The sequence below is a fragment of the Gobio gobio genome, assembly GCF_949357685.1.
Source record: "Gobio gobio genome assembly, chromosome: 5".
Taxonomy (NCBI): Eukaryota; Metazoa; Chordata; class Actinopteri; order Cypriniformes; family Gobionidae; genus Gobio; species Gobio gobio.
This window is the reverse complement of record NC_137101.1, coordinates 58,976,498-58,999,836: the sequence shown is the minus strand read 5'-3', so window position 1 is coordinate 58,999,836 and position 23,339 is coordinate 58,976,498. Positions and strand designations below refer to the sequence as shown.

General features: G+C 39.6%; 1 protein-coding gene across 4 annotated transcripts; it reads left to right on the top strand.

Annotated features, from left to right (window-relative positions):
* Window positions 1–1,145: 1,145 nt before the first annotated feature.
* On the top strand, window positions 1,146–9,760 carry LOC307127071 (guanylate-binding protein 4-like). Of its 4 annotated transcripts, none has more exons than XM_079818051.1 (10): window positions 1,146–1,341; window positions 1,908–2,099; window positions 2,270–2,397; window positions 5,581–5,690; window positions 5,951–6,141; window positions 6,271–6,513; window positions 6,616–6,896; window positions 8,194–8,406; window positions 8,656–8,758; window positions 8,990–9,760. In XM_079818051.1, the coding sequence occupies exons 2-10, from the start codon at window positions 1,925–1,927 to the stop codon at window positions 9,430–9,432; spliced, it is 1,887 nt and encodes a 628-aa protein (XP_079674177.1). In that variant the 5' UTR covers window positions 1,146–1,341; window positions 1,908–1,924; the 3' UTR covers window positions 9,433–9,760. The 4 variants fall into 4 exon arrangements, with proteins under 4 accessions (XP_079674177.1, XP_079674178.1, XP_079674180.1 ...); XM_079818052.1 differs by having other exon boundaries at window positions 6,271–6,447; window positions 8,990–9,749; XM_079818054.1 differs by having other exon boundaries at window positions 1,182–1,341; window positions 1,958–2,099; window positions 6,271–6,447; window positions 8,990–9,749.
* The last annotated feature ends 13,579 nt before the right edge of the window (window positions 9,761–23,339 follow it).

The window sequence follows — 23,339 nt, the reverse complement described above, 5'->3', positions numbered from 1 at the left end:
TTAGCCCCACCTGTAGCCCCGCCCCTGCGCTCGTTGTGTTTTGTCTTCCGGTTTTCACAGCAATTTCCACATTTCCACAGCGATCTTAAGAAATTATGAAAGAACTGCTCAGTGTATTGAGCTAGCTTGTGTGTTGTTTGGATTAGAGTCACTTTCCAAAAGTAAATTAAAAAAATTGCTAAATTTGTTGCTAGGTGTTTTTATTAAAAAAAAATGTTGCTATTGTAGTCTGAAAAGTTGCTAAATCTAGCAACAAAATTGCTAAGTTGGTAACAATGCGTGCTCTTCGTTGTATAATTCTGCGAATTGAGTAATTGTTCTCCAGACCATCAAAAAGCAGCGATGAGAGGAAGTAGTTTTCCGAATAAATTGTCAAACACTCGTCTCGTGAGAAGTTTGTGAATAAATGGATTTCTTCACATATAAACTGATTAGGTTGTGGGTCTTTTTGAGGACACATGTAAAAAAGTTTTTTTAGTACACTTCTTAAACCCTAACCAAATAATCAAGTTAAACCCAGTACTGAGTTTGAAGTAATTAAAACATAATAAAAGTTAAAAATGGGAAAAGGGGAAGGGAAGAGGTATGTCAAATGAAAATTAAAGTTTCTAAGCAGTTGCACACATCTAAATGCTTTTTGGCATTCAGAATAGGCCCAGATAGATTTCAGCCTAATAGCGATACCTGCACTCAATCGCCAATTTCACATGTATTTTGTGTAATTTCAAAATACAGTATTTTCCCACACAGTATTTTGTATTTGTATTTTAAATACATGTCCATGTATTTATGCCCATCTCTGGTTATGTGCTGTTTTTCTTGCAAGGTTTGGGCTTTCATGCAATCATTTTATTGAACAGGATAAGACATTGAACATAAAACTTTGCATTGTCATAAACTACTGATTGATTCACAAGTAAACATATTTGCCCATTCTTTCCATGATGTCTGATACCCACGAGAAAGTCAGTTAGTGTTGGGAATTCCTAGGGAATATCCTCAGGGGAAAAAACACGTCAGATTAACAAAAGAAATGTGGTTACACAATCTGGAAAGATTCCACGTTTCTTGGATCTGCTCAAACATGTTGCAGTTGCTATTTTCAAAGTGAAAACAAAAGTTAAACTGCACATTGCTATTTAATCAGTCAATAAAAGGGGAGTCAACCACAGAAAATAACCGGAGAGAGACTGAGAGACCAGGGACGTCCCCTAACCTACTCTAGACCAATAGGCCTTAAGAGCCGGACCTAAAGGAGTGTCTAAGAGAGAATGTCAAAAAGCTACAACATGTACTGTGTACAACTCAGATCGAGCTGCTGAAGTTAAGTGAAGCAAAAGGGTAAGTGACATTCCTTCATCCATGGGTTATATGGGTATTACAGCAGCTTTAAATGACTTTGTTCATCAACTAAACCCAGTTTGAATTGGGGCTGATAGGGTAGCTGGACACAAAGATTACAGCATTTGCTTGTGTCATTTGTGGGGAACGTGTGTGTGTGTGTGTGTGTGTGTGTGTGTGTGTGTGTGTGTGTGTGTGTGTGTGTGTGTGTGTGTGTGTGTGTGTGTGTGTGTGTGTGTGTGTGTGTGTGTGTGTGTGTGCATTATTTGAGTGTGGATGTCTGCATGTGTTGAAAGATGTGGGTTTTATTGGAGTGTTTATATACGTGTATAAGTCTGTGGATTGTGTCTGTTTCTCTTTCCACCTGTATGTGTGTGTTAAAATGACACGAGAAACACTTTTACATAAACTTCCCCAAACAGAAAAAAGGAAAAACTGCTTATCTGGGGAATCGCTGTATTTTTTACTGTAGAATTTCTGGACTATTTCTCAACTCATCTTAACTTTTTACTTCTAGTACACTGCAGTTACTGAAAGGATTTTAAATGTGTGTATCTGTTGGACAGCGTATTCTCCTGTGACCATGGACAAACCAGTGTGCTTGATTGACACGGAGTCAGATGGGAAGCTGTGTGTGCAGCCGTCAGCGCTACAGATCCTGCAGCAGATCCAGCAGCCGGTGGTGGTGGTGGCCGTGGTGGGTCTCTACCGCACCGGGAAGTCCTACCTGATGAACCGCCTCGCAGGGAAACAAACAGGTTAGACCCCACAGGTAGCGCTGACAGCTCCAGAGAAACATCTTGCAGTTACATGCAATTGAGTTATTGTGGGGTTTGTGTGTGTGTGTGTGTGTGTGTGTGTGTGTGTGTGTGTGTGTGTGTGTGTGTGTGTGTGTGTGTGTGTGTGTGTGTGTGTGTGGCATTATCAGGGTTTGCGTTGGGCAGGACCATCGAGTCCAAGACGAAGGGCATCTGGATGTGGTGTGTGTCCCACCCCACTAAAGCAGGAACCACTCTGGTGCTGCTGGACACTGAGGGACTCGGAGACGTGGACAAGGTGATGTAAAAACCTGAAACACAACTTAAAGTAACATCAAAAGTCAAGAGCAGTTTCAGTGGTCCATGAATGCTTTCACTTACAGAGCAGAGTCACTCATCTTATTCAGATGAAATGCCACATTCACCATATTGTTGGCTTTTTAGAATGAACACGTATTAAATTAATAGCTTACTGATTTGTTCTTAATAGGAGGAGGTGAGTGTAAAATAACACTTTCCTAACTACCATGCGCATTCTTAAAAAATTCATTTGAAGTGAACGAATGAAACTTCAGTGTAAACGCCCACTGCTGTGATTGGCTGCTGTGAGACTCGGTGTAAACGCCCACTGCTGTGATTGGCTGCTGTGAGACTCTGTGTAAACGCCCACTGCTGTGATTGGCTGCCGTGAGACTCAGTGTGATAGCCCACTGCTGTGATTGGCTGCTTTGAGACTCGGTGTAAACGCCCACTGCTGTGATTGGCTGCCGTGAGACTCGGTGTAAACGCCCTCTGCTGTGATTGGCTGCTTTGAGACTTCAGTGTAAACGCCCACTGCTGTGATTGGCTGCCGTGAGACTCGGTGTAAACGCCCACTGCTGTGATTGGCTGCTGTGAGACTCGGTGTAAACGCCCACGGCTGTGACACTCGGTGTAAACGCCCACTGCTTTGATTGGTTGCCGTGAGACTTCAGTGTAAACACCCACTGCTGTGATTGGCTGCCGTGAGACTCAGTGTGATAGCCCACTGCTGTGATTGGCTGCCGTGAGACTCGGTGTAAACGCCCACTGCTGTGATTGGCTGCTGTGAGACTCGGTGTAAACGCCCACTGCTGTGACACTCGGTGTAAACGCCCACTGCTTTGATTGGTTGCCGTGAGACTTCAGTGTAAATGCCCACTGCTGTGATTGGCTGCTGTGAGACTCAGTGTAAACGCCCACTGCTGTGATTGGCTGCTGTGAGACCCAGTTTAAATGCCCACTGCTGTGATTGGCTGCTGTGAGACTCAGTGTAAACACCGACTGCTGTGATTGGCTGCTGTGAGACGTCAGTGTAAACACCCTCTGCTGTGATTGGCTGCTGTGAGACTTCAGTGTAAACGCCCACTGCTGGGATTGGCTGCTGTGAGACTTCAGTGTGAATGCCCACTGCTGTGATTTGCTAACATATTTGTCAATGAAATAGCTAAGTATTACATGTGGAACTCTTACGAAAACTTTTAAAACATTTTTACTATTACAGCTGTCGAGATTAACATATTATGAAAAGTGTTTAATCACAGCATTATATTTAGATCTATAGCATTATATTCAGATGGTGGCATGAAATGTTGCAGTGATGATCATTGTAGCCGATCACACACATGTTGAGCGCATGAATGCAACGATCTTGTCGTTGAAACTCAATTTCTTCACAATAACGGATGCTTTCACCATAACTAACAGTGCAAACACAATGTAAATAAGAGATTTGTTGATTATAACTGAGTTTTGGCGAGAGTCCACTGATAAAACGACTGATAAATGATCGCTTTCTATATATAAAATAATCTTAGTTTAAATAACATTATTTTCATCTTACTAAGAGAAACAATAGCTGTTTCCATTACCCTTCAAATTTAGCAAAGAAACACACAAATTTAGCAAAAACTCCCACATATCGGCAACAGTTTTTTACACTCACATGAGGTGTTTTTTCAGGCAATTCGAAAAAGGGATATTTCGCCAAACTGCAATGTAAACAGTTTTTCCGCATTTACAGGTCACCTCACCTCATATGTGACCGCTCCCAAGTATAAGGGGCTTTCCTAACGCTTGGACAACACAACTACGTCTCCTTCGATTAAAAATAATGGCTAGTGTGGTGGATGCAATATACGTAAACCTACCAACATCTGCCGCCATGATTTTTGGAATGACTTATCACGAGAGGAAAAAATGACGTGTTAGTCGCATAACATCGGTTGATGGAAACACCGTCATTTTGCAATAGTTTTTTATTGACATTTAGAAAATATTGTAGCAAAGTGAGTTTTTCAACTTTTCAATGAATTCCTATGAGAGTTTAGTTTCCATATGTGTTCAGAAAACACGCCAGACTGGACACGCGCTGAGAATCACAGCCACGCTTACCTCAGCTACCACTTCCCTCTCATGCTGAATGAAATCGGACTCCTGCTGTGTTTGTCCTGTGAATTTTGTTCGGCTCACTCGCACTTTATTGAAAAGACACATTCAGTTTTTAATTGTAGTGTTTATTCTCTAACTGAACAAAATTATTGTATTATTATGAAGATCAAAACAACGCTGGGGGCGGTGTAGGGAGTGGCCTCGTAGGGCAGCGAAGCAAGTGCTTTCTGGGAGTTGTTGTCTTTTTCTGTCTTTTCTCAGTATAAAAGGCACCAAATTCAAAAATAATTTCACATTTCTACTACATAAATGACACAGTTTAAATACACATTCATCTTCCCAGCGCTGAAGTGACCCTTTAACATTCCGCCTGGAAACAAATGTAGTGTTGCCAAACTCCCTCGTGGAAGAGCGCTGTCGTGTTTACAACTGTGACAATGAGCGCTTACCAGGATCAACTAAACGCTGGATTTTCAAAAGTATGTGAAGTTCCATTGTTGCAGTAAACTTGAAAAACGTTCATGAATGAATAATTTGTAGATGCACGCGAGTCTGTTATTGTCTATGTAAATATTGGCTTTACATTTTGACGCCACTTATGACGCGGAACAAAACAACCTGATTGGTTGCGTTACATGTCAGTCAAACGTCCTCTTAGGCGTTCCTTGACCAATGAAAGCTGCGATGGAGTCCAGACCTTCTGCCTTCAGTCTGAAGCTCTGGCTACGCAAGACTAGCGGCACGTGTGTTATTTACCTACTACTTGTCATGCACAAATCAGTCGGCAGGGCTATAGTGGTAACGACATTGATCTTCTTCTGCAGAGGCGCTCTTTCACCTTTCTATGATGTCATAAATCGGCAAATTCCAAAACAAGATGTTTTCTGAGCTTGGTTTCATTAAAGCTGTTTTTGGACTAACAAGGAAGTTTTTCAGTTCTGAAATTTACAGGATACAGTATGATGACCTCTTATATGTCTGATTTCTCAATTTATTACCCATTTAAAGACTCATTTGCACTGAGATTAATCTCCAGGTTTTCTAACTCCATAATTGTCTTTCTCTTTCTCAGGGAGATTCAAAGCATGACACCAACATCTTCTGTCTGGCTGTGTTACTGAGCAGCACTCTGGTCTTCAACAGTCGAGGGACGATTGACAACAGGGCTGTAGAGGAGCTGCAGTATCCTTCTGACAACCTAGATAGCTATAATGTCATTTAGCTGGTGTTTTTATCCAAAGTGTTTTACAAATACATCAGGACATTGTAGTCAAAACAAGAAGACATCACTTTTTGTAAGGTGCTACACATAAGTTTTATTGTGCAGGTACAGTCATCATGAGGATGTGCATTGGGTTTATTTTGGACCTATGCATTTATGCATCATGTGTTGTTGTTTGACAGTCACTTGACATGTTTGACATGCCTGAACAAACTGTTAGATATGTAACTGAACTAACAGAGTGCATTAAAGTCAAATCATCAAATGAGGATGCAGACGAGTCAAGCGAGTTTGTGAAGTTCTTCCCTAGTTTTATCTGGGCTGTGAGAGACTTCACACTGGAGCTAAAGATTGACGGCAAAGATGCAACAGAGAATGAGTACCTAGAGTTTGCTCTGAAGTTGAAGCATGGTAATTTATTAAAAGTGAAAAAAGCTTCTCTCTCAATATCACTGTCACAATGAGTGACATTATGTGACTACCTATGGTTTAGTAATATTTGAATTGAGAGGATCTACAGTATGTGCTCATTTGTTTTAGGCACATCAAAAAAAGTGATGGAGTACAACTTGCCCAGGGAGTGCATCCAAAAATTCTTCCCTTCCAGGACGTGCTTCACTTTCCCGTTTCCAACCGCCCCAGAGAATTTGTCTCGCTTGGAGAGCTTGGATCCTGCTGATGTTTCCCCCGACTTCCTGGAGGTCACAGATAATTTCTGCAAGTTTGTCTTTCACGAGAGCCAAGAGAAGAAGCTGAAGGAGGGAATAACTGTCACTGGCAGAGGTGATTCAAAATTGATGAAGAGTTTGGATGTACTTACTGTTGACTGTCTATTATTCAATACTTTCCTGTATCATTTTGTTTGACTTCTTTCCTTCTCTGAAGTTCTGGGTCATCTGGTGAAAATGTATGTGGACACCATCTCCAGCGGGGCTGTGCCGTGTCTGGAGAACGCTGTGATCGCCATGTCAATGATTGAGAATGAAGCTGCAGTGAAGGAAGGGCTTGAGGTTTACCAGAGTGGAATGGAGAAGCTGAAGGGCTCCTTCCCTCTGGAACTGAAGGATGTGTCCTCAGAACACCAACATCTCAGCAGCACAGCAATACAAACCTTCATGAAGCGTTCCTTCAGGGACACTGATGGGAAGTACCTGAAATCTCTTGAGGTAGACTGAATCTCTCCTCTGGCCCTTTGTTTGGTTCTGAATACATATTGCAAACCCAGTTATCAGTAGGGTTGGGAATCGTGAGAAATTTTCCGGTTGCGGTTCTGGTTCCGGTTCCGCCTAACGATTCCGGTTCCGATTCCGGTTCCATTAAAATTATTAAACAAATAGTGGTAAAGGAAAAAGGCACAATACGCAACTCAAACAATCCATTTTGTGTTTATTACTTGCTCTAAAATTAATTTACAGGTTGGCAATGTCAAAAAAGTCCTGTACTGTACATATATTACAGTATTAATTAAGCCATTCTTGCAACACATTTTTTTTCAAATGAACACCTCTGAAATTGTCTTATTACATTTTATCTCTCTGTCTCTGAATAAAACCAAGTTATAAATTATATTTATTAGTTATATTTATTAATTAGTTGTATATTAATTTAATAGTAATTCAGTTATTCAGTGAACTTGTAAATAAGAAATTGCAATTCAGCATTACAAAGGTAATTGTGCCTAAACGCTTACCTAAACCATGGTGACTCAACGGTTGACATACATATATATATATATATATATATATATATATAGGCCTTTCACTATAAATCTGTTATAAGCCCTGTGGCACTCTGTGCTGTAGCAAATGTTTTGTCAAATTGCTAGTGCAGCCTCCTTTGCATGTTATTAACTTTTCACATGTGTTACATTTTGCTTCATTATCATTCATTGTTTGGAAATGAATCCATACTTGTGACTTTCTCTTCGCCATGCTGGTGGTCAACGAGAAAATATCTGACGCAAAACCATAAATGTGTAGCGCGAGGGCTTTCAGGCTGAACTGCGTTGCACTCCTGGAAGCGGCAGGCAACGTAATTAATATTCATGATGAGGTGAGCCAGGGTTGCCAGGTTTTCACAAAAAAAACCCGCACAATTGCACAATCGCTTCAACCCGCGGACATGAAACACAGCCCGTGTCAACAGTGTTTAAGTAGCCCAATTCCGCGGGAAAACCACGGACCTGGCAACACTGGCTGTCACTCGCTTCCAGGGCTTCGCACACACATTGCACCAGAACAGTTTTCGGAACCGAAACTTAGGAATTTCGCACGGTTCTGGTATTTTTCAAAAATCAGTTTCGGTTCTGCATAAGAACCGGTTCTCGGTTCCCAACCCTAGTTATCAGTTAATTATTTTGTAGCCATCTCCTGGGGTTCAGTGATATGAAGAGATGTCAAATAGCACATATATAAAATGTCCTCTGATGCATTATTCATTCTGTTACTTGCATGTTGTTTTTAGGAAAACATTAATAAACTCTTTGATGGATACCTGTGCCAAAACAAGCAAGCGTCAAAGAGACGATGTGAGGATCTCTTGTCATCCCTCTCTGCACCAATGACGGAAAATCTCAAGCAGGGTTTCTATGCCAAACCTGGTGGCTATGATCTCTTCTGCAAGGATCTGGAGGACATTGTGAAGAAATATAACAGCCAGGCCAATAAAGAAGTCAAGGTCTTGCCCATATTACACTTATTATAAGTGGCGTGCACAGACCTCTGGTGGGGTAGTGGCAGAATTGCATGGTGGTGATGGCTTTGTCCCCCTCGGTTGAAATTTCGGGGTCAACCGAGAGGGCACTTTACAATTAGCAATTAAAGGGGCAAGGACCCCCTGTGCATGCCACTGCTTATTCCACATCTATACACATACTACACATTACAGAAATATGATCATTGTCATAATTTGTATGTTTGTCAATAGGCTGAAGAGGTCCTAGAGAAGTTTCTGAAGCAGAAGTCTGTGGATTCTAAAGCTATTCTGCAGGCTGACAAAAAGCTGACCGAGAAGGAAAAAAAGATTAAGGGTAAGAGTCTTAAGCCAATTTCCCTGTTTGTAAATTCTTACCAGGTTCCTTGTGAAAGAGGTGTTCAAAGGTTTAGGTACTTGAGAGAGTGCTGCTGCACACTTGAAGGAAGTGTTCTTTAAAGGTGTATTAGTAGGTTTATAAGCATTCACAGAAGTGTATTTCCTTAAAGGACAATATTTTGATACCTTCTGATACCTTCCTTCTCCTTTTTTGTCAATGAATGAATAGAGGAAACAGAGAAAGCAGTCCTCCTGATGCAGGAAATCAAAGCTAAAGAGGAGAAGCAGCGCCAACTCGAACAGAGGATGGAAGCAGAGAGACAGAGTAACGAAGAGAGGATGAGACAGATGATGGCGAAGATGGCTGAAGAGATGAGGCTCCAGAGAGAGGAGGCTGCGCGTGCCATGGACAGTAAACTGAGGGAGCAGGCTGATCTGTTGGAGAAGGGCTTTAAGGATAAAGCAGACAGGATGAGCCAGGAGATGGAGGAGTTCAAGAGACAGAACAAAGAAGCCGAGAGTAACAGAGCAAGAGAGTTTGCAGAGATGTTAGAGAACTCCAACAAGAGACATGAGGAGTCTATGGCTATGATGATGCAACAACACAAACAACAGATGCAGGCCTTACAGCGGATTAATGCACCCCCTCCCAGCAAGTGTTGTATCTTGTGAAATGCTTTAACTCTGTGATCATCAAACTCATCAGAGGATATATAGAGGTATAATCTTACAATAAAACAATACAATTGATCTCATTCTATTTTCACGTGAGCTTTAGTGATATTTGATATGATGGATTAGGAAATTTTAATTTCACTTCACAAGCATGTTTTGTGTGTCCAGTGTAAATGATCTTTGATCTATCATAATTACATGTTTATTTTACATTGCTAATTAATTTTAAACAGTGACAAATACGGTTTAATGAGTGACTCAACAATTTCTTTGGCATTCCATGTAAGCATCAAATAAACAGATGGTATTTGTACAAACAAAACGTACATGTGCGTGTGTGTGTGTGTGTGTGTGTGTGTGTGTGACCCCTCCTGTTTGAACTGCCCTGCTCCAAGCGGGACTCCAACCCGGGTCCGCCGGCATGACAGTTGGCCGATCTAACAAAGAGGCTTATGGTGCATTCACACCAGACGCGAACGAAGCGTTAAGCGCGAGTGATTTACATGTTAAGTCAATGCAAAGACGCGAATATACTCGCTAACCAATCAGGAGCTTGCTCTAGTAGTGACAATAATGAGGACAAAATCATATGTGGAAAGAATGCTATATGTGGATACTCGGAGCTGTACGAAACATCTTCGTATTTTATAGAAACAGGGATAAAACTGGATCTTGCTTGGAAGAAAGTGAGTGAGGAGGTCGGACAATCTGGTAAGTTGTACAAAACGCTCTTTACTCAATTTGGGCTATATATATATATATATATATATTAGGGGTGTAACGGTACACGTATTCGTATTGAACCGTTTCGGTACAGGGCTCTCGGTACGGTGCACGCGTGTACCGAACGGTTATGAATGTAATCTTTAACAGTTAAAAGTCGGCTTGTTGTAAGCGGGGAACACACTTCAATCCGAGTTCCCACACGAGCATATTAAGTATTCAGTCCATTTTATCACGAAATTCAAACGATAAATGCCGTTTTGACGCTCTATGTGGCGTGACTGGTCACTGATCACAGTTCAAGCGGCCGCGCGACGCGCACGCGCTTGAACACGATCATCTGTGAAGGCGATCGATCATCTCTTTCTAAAGAATAAACATGAATGATGATCTGAAGGTATGTTGAGGATAAATTACAACTTACTGTCATGTGTGGTGTAATCGCTAAATCAGTGTTTCAACGGCAGAAAGACGTCAATATAACTGCTTGTGAACTAAACAATGTCATGTAACTTTAGCATCACATTTACCTCAGGCAGTCATTCAGTGTCCACAGAATTGTATTCACTAGAGAAATCAACTCTTTCACTAAATATATGCTCTATATTAGCCGTTATATTCATTATATACTACTTAACCTGTTAGTGATGTCTTGATTATTTCATGCATGTTAAATAAACCTGTCATGAAAATGACAAACACTGTATATAAATTATTATATTTCAACAACGATTTGGAGAAAAAAACTATTTTATAATTAGATTTAGGAGTTAATGCAAAAACTGCCTTATGTGAAGTTTACATGTTTGCACACAATGTGTTATTTGAGTGTTGATTATTATACCTAAAAATAAATAGCAACTGAATTAAGGCTAATAGTTTGGGCTCTGTGGTTAATCTTTAATATTAATGTACAAGTAAGGGATCCCTATATAATTTACAGAAATATCTTAATTAAACTTTTAGATATAATTTAATTCATTCAAGGACAGACACTTTTTCCCCCAGTAAACCACTGTTAAATATAGAAAATAAATAAAAAGCAATTTTGTAAATCTGCTGTACCGAACTCGTACCGAACCGTGACTTCAAAATCGAGGTACGTACCGAACCGTCAGTTTTGCGTACCGTTACACCCCTAATATATATATATACATATTGAGACTACAAGCTAGCTCAAGCCGGCAAATTGAGCTTATTCGCTGTATTTTAAAACAATCCATGTCAGACATTTTTGCAACGAGACGAGCCGGCTGGCAGAAGCCCCTTCCATGATGTGAATTCGCTTCTGTTGTGAAGTGAATGTCACACACAAATGAAGGTGAGTAAACGCAAAATGTTCAAGCGTCCAACTACGCACGGATAGCGTCAGTCGCTAGAGTGTCTCTTGAGATCAGAGGAGTGAGGTTTACTCGCGTGGTAACTACTAGCTGGCCTCCGTTACATGTGTGTGGCAGAGGGTTGGTTAAGAAATTGGGTACTAACTATTAATATTCAGACTAAGACAAATATGAGGTTATACACATTTAGATACTCATTTATCACAGTTTATCTTCAATGAAATTGTGCCAGAGGATTCTGGGGAATGGAGTCCAGGACAGGAGAGGATTGTGACAATTAGTTGGTGTAAATAAGCCAATGTGATTCTCTCGATAATCAAGAGCAAGATTAATTGATGATGAACTCTTTCTCAGGAATGTTGCTACACAACTAAAGTCCTGTAGAAAACACTACACAATCACACAATCACACACAATCAAACACACAATCACTACCCTAACCCACCAGGGGCCCGTTCTTCGTACCTCGCTAACTCAGTTAGCCGGATTTGATTGTTGACGATTTGGCATGATCTTGGATTGTTTGGTTCTTCGACGCTCATCCTGGACTTGCTGTCATAGCAACAGGTCTGTTAGCTTAAACCTGCTCGCGAGCAGCTTATTTCATGTAAACAGGATTAGATTGCATCTTGAGGTAATACTTAAAATCTGTCCCAGCCACTGCTACTTTAATACAAGAGTTCATTACTGAACCAGGGGTAATGATAATCATTTTAAATAATAATAATATACAAATTTTAAATTGTATATGTATATGAGAATGTATATAATATTATAATGTTGTGTATAATACTATAGACACAGCCACTTGATTAAGCGATTTATTTGTGATGGAATAATTACTTTATAATTTTATTGGAAGTTTGCACACATGTTGTACAGTTAATCTGAGCCGTACATTAATTTAAGTGACGGATATTATGGGATGGCTTGATGCAGCGCAGGAGATGCAGAGAATTTGATCTTGACCCTTAAGAAACTTTAATACTGTCACGTTACAAATCTGCTTCAAATTGAATTAAAAATTTAATTACAACATTGAAATAAAAATGTAAAGGGTGTACAAATACTGTATAAAATCGAAAATATAAATAATTGGTAATCATGTAAAAAAAACATTTATCATTGATCTATTATAACTTTTATGTTGGTTTGGTCATTTAGCTGTTTCCTTATAAAGGTCCAGATATTCGTGGGGTTTTTTTGTGTAATTTGCCAAGTTTTTTGCCAGGTGGCTTTTTTAATTATATGATGTCATTACGTTGCTGTCTTGACGCCAGCCAATCGCTGCATTGCTGATCATGGTTTCGAGTATCGATGCATCTGCCCTCTTCAGGGAAAACAAGAACGCGCAGTAATCTTAGATCATTTAATCCAGATATTTTAATCCAATCCGCAAATTCGTTTGAAGAATCAAATTAGCCAGACATCAGTTATCACGATTAAAAGATCTGGGATCTGTCAAATCATCTCAGATGTATTAAGCGAGGTACGAAGAACGGGCCCCAGGTCTTTAGCATCTATAAACTATCGTCACCCGTATGGGAATAGGCAGATGGGTCACATGATCATTAACGACACTTACTCAGAGTGTTAACCCTCTGGAGTCTGAGCTGTTTTGGGGCCCTTTAGAAGTTTTGACATGCTCTGACATTTGTGTTTTTTTTCAGTTGCTTATTAACACATTAATGGCGTGTAATTACACTGTATTCAGCACAAACTGGGCTACCATAATATGTGAGTAACATGTATGTACATGCTTGTATTTTTGAGAGAAAAATGTCTATGCACAGTTTTTGACCGTTAAAAAAAATATTTTAAAATTAAGGCCTCAAAACACACAATAGATATGTGTCCACAAGACTTTTGACTCCACTGTGTATTTGCATACAGTTTTTGCTTCAAACTGATGTGAGAATCATTGAGCCTACTCATTCACATAAAACAATACACTGATTTAAAATTTGTAAGACAGTTTTTCTTCACAAAGCCTGTATGCAAGGAGGCGTGATATCTAATGAATAATGATGAGTATCACCTGAGAGAACAAAGGGACATAATAGCTCGCATAATGAGCTACATAATGAACTAGCTTCAGGTAGGCCTATGTGTCAGAGAGCAACAGAGCAAAGGAAATATACTTTTTTGTAGTTTATTTTATTTGGAATGTAGTCAACAAAGGCCTATTAAATTTTAAATGATCAGAAGATTCGACTACACTGCAAAAAATGCTCTTCTTATTTAGTATTTTTTCTTGTTTCCAGTCCAAATATTTAAAATGTACATATACGCACTCCCGTACAGTTGCGGCTAATGCCATATATTCAGCCTCACAGGTGGACAATGCAACTGTAGGTTGCCTTTTGGTCTTCCATGAGACTAATGGACCCTTTTTGTTTAGGCTAATGCAGTAACCCGTAGTACTTCGTCTATAAGTTACATCAGCTGCCCAATTTGCATCGCTGTATGCATATATCACATTCTCATTTGCACCTTTCCTATAGCACAGTTGTTTGTCTTGGGTGCCTTTTAAATATCTCAAAACATGTTTTACAGTATTCCACTGTTCTGTAGTCGGCTTAGTAAAATATTGTGACAATTTACTCGCTACAAAACTTAGGTCTGGTCTTGTACATGTTGCCAGATAGATAAAGCTACCTACTACCTCTCTGTATTTTCTGACATCAGTCATTAACTCAGCATCATCAGCGTAGTTTAGTTTTTGTTCATAGGGGGTTGCTCTGGACTTACAATTTTCCATGTCAAATCTCTCAAGTATTTTCTCAATATACTGGTGTTGTGACATCTTAACATAATCATCGTTTTGCTCAATCAATGCCCAGAAACTGTGTCAATTTTCCTAAATCCTTCATTCTGAATTTTGCATTGAGCATCTCTTTTACACAATTTAGCACATTCATATTGTTCTGTTCTCTAGACAGACAGACCAAAAGCCAGCTGCGGTACCATCCCATAACATTTATTCACCCCCGAGTCCCCCAGCATACACACGTGACTCTCCATGTCATTATATCAGATGACCACTAGATGTCTTCATAACCTCATATATGTATAACATATACAATATGTTACATCCCCCTTCTTAAGTATGCTCCTTTATACTGATGCATAGAACTTCTGCACAACTTTTAAACACAACATTTAAGTTTACTTTACCAAACTTTCAGCATAACTACAAAATTATTCAACACATTTTCACAAATGCATTCATACTCAAACTATTGCATTTCAACTTATTACACAAGCAACAATGCACATACATTGTACTGACTCTCAGTCTTTGTATTTTTCAGGTATTTTTACAATTCTTCCAGACCTTGTACGGTAAGCTTGCTCTTTCTTTACACTGTTATTACCATTTCTTTCATTTGAAACATCCTTACTGTCAAGTGCATTGCTCTGTGATTCATCAACCGACTGCTGATTATCAGTATCCATGTCAACACTTTTCTTAAATGTTGATGAGTCTGTTTCTCTTGTTTTCCTTAAAGGTCTGCGATTTCGTCTGAACAGCTTTCTATCAGGAGTCTATACTATGAAAGAACGTGGCTGCTCATGCTTTCCCAGAACAACAGCTGGCTTCCATGAATTTTGCATCCTTTTGCATCCTTATTCCTTCTCCAGGTTGCAGATCAGGTAAGTATTTAGCCATCCTGTCGTAGTACTTCTTCTGTTTCTTCTGTCTCTGCCTAAGTTGCTCATGCACTTGCAACATTGCCTCCATGGTAAGCAATGCAGATGATGTTGGTATCTTCGTCCTGAGACGTCTCCCCATCAGTAATTGTGCAGGTGATAATCATATCCCTTCCATTGGCGTGTTACGGTACTCCAGTAGTGCTATGTACGGATCACATTGACTACTCTGCACTTTCTTTAAGAGATTCTTGACTGTTTGCACCGCTCTCTCGGCTTGTCCATTAGACTGTGCATAACCCGGACTTGAAGTCACATGCTTGAATCCCCATTCCTCTGCAAAACTTGAAAATTCAGCACTTGCATACTGAGGTCCATTGTCAGACACTACTATATCTGCAATTCCATGTCTTGCAAAGATGGATTTCATTTCTCTGATGACTGTCCCTGAGTAGTTTTACCTCTATGTACTTTGAAAAATAGTCCACACATAACGGAAATGCTGAACCACCATGGTAAAAAATGTCTGTACCTATTTTTTCCCAAGGTCGTCCTGGCACTTCATGTTGGAATAATGGCTATTTTTGATTGTTGTTCCTGTTTTCATTGCAGGTAGCACATCTGGATACTGCATCCTCAATTTGTGTCGACATACCTGGCCAGTACAAAATGTCTCTGCCTCTTGCCTTACATTTGACAATTCCCAGGTGTGACTCATGTATCTTGTTGACCATTTCCTGTCTTAACTGATTTGGAACAATGAGCTTATTTGCTTTGAATAACAGACCATCTTCATAACTGATTTCCTCTCGAAATGTCCAGTATTGCTGTATTGATCTTGGCATCATAGATCGTTCTTTCTCCCATCCAGTCAACACTGCCTTTTTTAACATCTGCATCTCTGCATCCTCTGCTGTTGCTGTTTTGAAAGCATCCAGTTTCTGCTCTGAAATGGGAAGTTGTGACGTAATCCAGTTCACTGCTAGATCCTCTTCCAGCAGATTTTCCTTCTGTTCATGTAGATAAGCATGACTTAGAGCTTCTGCTGTGTATAGTTCCTTACCAGGTTTGTATATCACCTTCAGATTGTATCTCTGTAGTCGTAGAAGCATTCTTTGCAATCTCATGGGAGCTTGATGCAGTGGCTTCTTAAATATACTCTCTAATGGCTTGTGATCACTTTCAAATGTGATTTCCTTTCCGTACACATACTGGTGAAATTTCTCACATCCATAAACTAAGGCTAACAACTCCTTTTCAATTTGTGCGTATCTACGCTGACAGTCGTTCAGAGCTCTCGAACCATAAGCCACTGGCCTTCCTTCTTGCAGAATCACAGCTCCTATTCCTTCTGAACTGGAATCTACCGACAATGTGACCAGTTTGCTCACATCAAAGAATTTCAAAGTAGGACTATGAGTGACCAAATATTTCAGTTTCTTAAAACTTTGCTGTTGAGCATCCTCCCAGTGCCACTCTGTCTCTTTTTCCAGCAATTTCCTCAAAGGTGCATTTATGTCAGACATGTTGGGAATGAACTTTGCCAGATATTGCACAACTCCAAGAAATCTTTGCAGTTCTTGCTTGCTTTGTGGTGGTGGAATTTCAGTCCCTGCCCTTATCTTTTCTTCATCTGGCTTAACTCCTTGAGCACTCAGTATGTGTCCTATGTATTTGATCTCTGTCATTCGTATTTTGCACTTGGTCCTGTTGAGTCTTAAATTGTTTTTTCTTGCACATTCCAGCAGCTTTATTAGCCTTTCATCATGCTCTTGAATGGAGTCTCCCCACACCAGCAAGTCATCGATGATATTTACCACACCTTCCATTCCTTCTATCATTTGTGCAATGGATCTCTGAAAGACTTCTGACGCTGAGGATATACCGAAAGGTAACCTAAGAAAACGGTATCGCCCAATTGGCGTGTTCATAGTGCAAAGCTTTGAACTTTCATGATCCAGCTTTATCTGCCAAAACCCTTGATTTGCGTATAGCACAGAAAAGTACTTTGCCTTCGGCATTCTTGAGACCACATCTTCTACTGTCAGCATTGGATAATGCTCTCATTTTATTGCCAGATTGAGATCTTTAGAATCCATACAAATGCGCATTTTCTTCGATGTAACTTCAGTTACCATGCTGTTGACCCATTCAGTTGGCTCAGTTTGCTTTGCAATGACCCTCATCTGCTCCATTCTTTGTAGTTCTTCAACCACTTTCTCTCACAGAGCTACAGGTATCCTTCTTGGCGCATGCACTACTGGTCTGATATTTGGATCAATTTGTATGTGGTGTTCTCCTGGTAAACAGCCTAATCCTTCAAATAGATCATCAAAATCCTTGAGAATGTCACTGCTCTTTTCAATTTCATACAGTCTTTTAATCATGCCCATTTTTTGACATGCAGATCGTCCTAGAATGGCAGGTGCATCATGCTGCATTATTTCAAACAGGATTTTGTATTTCTGTCCTTTGTACATACAGTTCAGTGCTTTCTTGCCCAATGGCGCCATCTTGTGTCCAGAATATGTAACAAGTTTGCAGCTTGATTATTCTGCAGTCTCCCTGTTATGTTTAGCAACTTGTACACTCTTTCTGACATGACATTACATTCAGATCCAGTATCCAGTGTCACTTTTACATCATTCTTGTTTATCTGGATTGTCTCGATCCATTGTTCATCCTCCTTACTTGAGTTGATGGACATTACATTTCTTTCTTTTTCCACTGCTACTGTACCAATAAACATGTTATCATCTTGTTCAATCACGTGCATTCTTTTACTCTGACTCTGCAGGTCTTTGGTGTTACACTTCTTTGCAAAATGATTTTTCTTCTGACAAGACTTACATGTTTTCCCGTAGGCTGGGCATTTTCTGTACTCGTGCTTGTTGCCGCATCTGCTGCATTCCTTTCTCATCACTGATTTGGTGTCTCTCTTCTTTGGCTTTATGGATTCAACTTTGTGTACATTTACTTCATCATTGAGTGCTTTCATCTGACTCGACGTGATCTCGCTGGCCCTGCAAATGTTTATGGCCTTTTCTAATGTGAGATCCGTTTCTCTTAGAAGTCTGCCTTTTAGTTGATCCTCTCTTATGCCACATACAATCCTATCACGAATGAATGAATCGTGCAGATCACCAAACTCACAGTCCTTTGCTTTGCTTTCAGATCTGTGACGTACATGTTGATTGTTTCTGCAGGCCCTTGCGATCTCGTGAAAAACACATGTCTGATGTACGGTAGGTTTTTTCGAGGCTCACAGTAATTTTTAAACTTCTCTTTTAGTGCTTGTATTTTATTTCTCTCCTCTTCTGAGAACTCAAATGTATTACATACTTTTATGGCCTCTTCCCCCACCACGTGCAGAAATGTAGCACACTGCACCGACTTCTCTGCTACTCCGCTAGCTAGCGAGAAAAGTTTGAACCTCTGTATCCAGTTCTTCCAGTTTTCCGCGAGATTCCCTTTGTTAGAATAATGATGAAATTGATTATTTTATTCCCAATGTATATACAGGGATAAGGCCTAATGTAAGGAGGTCTTACTCCCAATATGTAACCAAGAATGATGCCAAATGTAAAGAGGCCTATGTTAACCACACAGATATGTTATGCATGGTTTTATGATGTTGGAAATATATAGAAAATGTAGTGGAGGTTTTATAGAGAACCTTTATGTTAGACTTTATAAGAGTCTTATAGAAAATGTAGTGGAGGTTTTATAGAGAACCTTTATACTGGACTTTATAAGAGCCACATGTAGAACAGAAGCAGCAAAGTGAAACAAAGAGTTGTTTATATGGCCGAGAAACTTTTATAGGAAGTTTTTATTTTTACAACTTTTATGTATAAGCTGTTTATAAGGCCGAAAAGCCTAAAGGAGGTTTTTCTTATACAACTTTCATAAATGACTTTGTAAGCATGGAAAAACATGACAACATGATATTGTAAAAATGTTTTACTTTGGTTCATAACAAAAATACAGACACATGGTTTGGTAAAAATGTTTTATTTGGTTTTATAGTAAAGACATGGAAGCAAAGACTTTTGTAAAAATGTTTTATTTGGTTTTATAGTAAAGACACAGAGACAAAGACTTTGTAAAAGTATTTTATTGAATAATTGAAATGAACATGAGACATGTTTTAGGCAATCTGCTTTATTAAGAAGATGAAGAAGAACACTAAGTCATATGTATGAAGGTCATTTATTAATGTAACAAAGTATTGAATGAAGAAACAGGTTTTACCCAGGATGATGTCTTGCAGACGAGACGAAGGAGGAGATTAAGGAACCAAGCCAGAAGAAGAAGAATGAAAGAATACAGAGCATTATATACTAAAATGTTGAAGGAATTGAGGGAGTTGACAATCGTTCAAAATCTAGGATTGGATGAACTGTGCCTATGTAATTGAATATGTGATGAAGAGGTGTGATAATGAAATGATATATAAGGTATTGATCTCTGTATGAACACCAGAAGCTGAGAGCGTTATGCTGCTTCTCCATTGCTTGATGATCCGAGCCTGACATCTGCTGGTGACTCTTGTGAACTGCCGCTTTTGTTACATAAGACTTTTCTTTTTGTAAACTTTTATTTGATTGTATGTAAAACTTTTTGTTAAATGGAAAAATAAATCTACTTATAATTGATTTATAAAAGAAACCGTTTGCCACGTCTCTGCTTTCTAAACGAGTTGATCTGAACCAGACACGGAGGGGGTCTGTTCTTCTAGAGAGTGAGTATAAATTTATATTTATGATCTAGTTAAGGATTTGACCTGCTTTACCTAGCATGAGGTTGTAAACTAAAAATAGGTAGAAGGTGTGTGGGATCTAGATGGATTGTACACCAAATAACACCTTGCAGAATCAACGGCGGTGGTGGCTGTAACTGTGCCATCCTCTTTTCCTGCGTTTATCTCTGTTTTATTCTGACACCATGTTCTGTTCTCTAGACAGACAGACCAAAAGCCAGCTGCGGTACCATCTCATAACATTTATTCACCCCCGAGTTCCCCAGCATACACACGTGACTCTCCATGTCATTATATCAGATGACCACTAGATGTCTTCATAAACTCATATGTATAACATATGCAATATGTTACACATATCACTTGCAGCAATAATCAAGTCATCAACCCATATGATTATGTAAACTCTTTCAGTTTCTGACAATGACCAGCTGGGTTCTGAACAAACTTGATTTCACATAAATACTCATGCAACATTCTGTTCCAGTTCCTGCCTCAACTGTTTTAGTCCATACAGTGATTTTTTCAGTTTATACACCAGCATATGCTGTCTTCACATCCATCTGATGTACAATCAAATTTTCCTCAATAATTTGTGGTTGCACCGGGGTCCGTCATTATAAAGTTACGCCACTTTCCTTATTAGGAGAAAATATATGTCGTTTTAATGACATAAGATCTCGTTATTAGACATACTTGAGTGAAAAAAAAAAATATGTAGGTCCTGTGTGGGAGCAATGCATGACCGTACCAGGTGACCTGTAAATGCGATTGCAGTTTCCATTGCAGTTTTGCGGAAATTTCCTTTTTCGAATTGCCTGAAAAACCACCTCATGCGAGCTTAAAATTTTTTTTGCGATATATGGGAGTTTTTGCGAAATTGACGCGTTTCCATTGGGCTTATTTTCAATTCGCAATTTCAATTTGCGCAATTTGAAGGGTAATGGAAACGCGGCTACTGTTGCTCCGTTCGAGGTGGCTGCCTTCACGGAGAAGATGTCCTGTGGATACGTTGGAATGTACAGCGCGTTTTTTAACATTGTTTTGAAGCGCCATCCTCTGCTGTCTACCAAACATACTGCCGCGTCTCCTCTGTGCTTGGCGACTCCGTTGCACCTCGTGCCATCAGCCAATTCCACGCAGTGTGTGTCGGCTTGGAAGCTGCTGTCAAACCTCTGGAACTTGGCGATGTCCGTGATGATGTGTGAAGTTGCACCCGCAACCACCATTAGGCCCTTCTTCTTGGCATCATTCCTCCTCGACATATCAGTGTCGCTTCCCTGAAAAACAAACTCCTTGTCACCCTCAGTCTCCTCAGACGCCTTCTTTGCGTTATCTCGCTCCTTTCTCCGTCTGCAAGTTGCATCGCGGTGAGTGGTACTTTTGCATTGACTGCACCACTGCTTACGCTGGCACATCCTTGCTTTGTGGCCTTTTGTGCCACATCAACAGACAATGTCAGCACTTCCAGCCTCACTGTTAGCTAAAGCGGGTTTCGTTCCAAGCTGTGCGCTTGCTGTCATTACATTGTCACTGGATGCCGCTGTGCGCATATTTTCAATGTCCTCATAACTTCGAAGCTTTGTTTTGAATTCGGCAAAAGTAATTTCATCATCGCTTTGAGTAACATGAATAGCAAATGGCTTAAATGTCTCTGGAAGTCCTTTCAAAACCATTGCTGTTAAAAGTTCGTCACTCAGATTCTCACCTGCATTTCTCAAAGCAGTTATTGCAGTCTCAGCTCTGATGACATATTCCGTAACCCTTTCACTTGGCTCTTTCTGCAGTGAAGTTAGCTCTGTGTATAAGCTTATTACCCTGGGCTTCCCCCTGCCAGCATACATGACCAGCGACAGACTCTTGTCATCTAGGAATTGTATCAGCTCTGCATATGCTTCGGCGTTTTTCGCCGCATCTCCCTCAACTTCTTCAGAAGAAAACTAATACATATACAAATGTAAACATAAAATGTAAATATATAATTATAAATGAGAGCATAATAATTATACATATTAACAACCACAACAATTTATGATTTATTACACCATAATTTATGATTTACTACACCAATTTATTAAAACACAACAATTAATGAGATTAAAACTCCAAACTTACTTTATATCACAAGTCAAATGTTTTAAATAACCTTATGTGATCTCATTTGGCTTTGGATCAAAAAATCAGACAGAAAATATATAATTTTACAATATTCTGCATAATTATAAAAGCTCGAATAGCATTCCATTATGAATATAATCTATTATAAAAACACCCGACATGGTATAAATAACACAGATAAGCCATATATTGTCGCAATTGTGTGTTTATTATCTTCAAATGTGTCTATCTGCATGTTTGAGCGATTTCTGGAAGCTGTTTATGTCAATGTCACATGGTATCTTCTTCGTCTACTGTATATGGACTACATGTGCACGGAGCGCCCTCCGGCTGCCAGTATGAACTGAAAACAGCACAGAGTATCGAGGGTTCATAATGATTTCATCTGCGATTGAATAAATAACACTTCTCTGTATTGAAATTTGACACACAGACATATGAGAATCTATCATCGCTCGAGAGGGTTAACTGTCCCTGAGCTCAAGACTTAGTCATCTAACACTATCACTGACTCTTTCACTGAGTCTTCTTCACTGTGATTGGTTATACTGATCTGGTGATTGTTACAAATTTATCAGGTGCATCCAAGTTTATCAAGATTGAAACACAAGATAACACTGAATTTGGAATTTAAAGACTGGCCTTTGTTGACTGTTTTCTGTGCTCTTTCACGACAGCAGGGGGAGCTGGATGACAAGTAGACAGATGGTCCAGACAAAGACAGAGATGTTTTTCCCCTCATGGCCAAGTTGGCTAAGCAATATCTATGCATCCCTGGTGTTGCTTAAACAGTATTTTGATATAAACTTGCAACTGCGAGTTATAATTCAGAATTGTGTGATAAACTCGCAATTCTGATCTTTCTACATGTATTATTGTAACATGTATTATTTGTATCTGCCTCCCATTTGCTTTCATGGAGTAATTCAATTGTAATTTACTCTTTAGTATATTTTTATCCAAACTAACTTATTTAACAAATGTCTCTGGTAGAACATTGGTAGAGTAAAGGGGCTTCTTGGACATTGAACATTAAACTTTGCTTTGTTGTGTCATGCACTACTGATTGATTCACAAGTAAACATATTTTCCCCATTCTTTTCATGATGTCTGATACCCACGAGAAAGTCAGTTAGTGTTGGGAATTCCCAGTGAATTTCCTCAGGGGAAAAAAACACGACAGATTAACAAAGGCAATGTGGTTACACAATCTGGGAAAATTCCAAGTGTCTTGGATCTGCTAAAACAATCAAAGTGAAACCAAAAGTTAAACTGCACATTGCTATTTACTCAGTCAATAAAAGGGG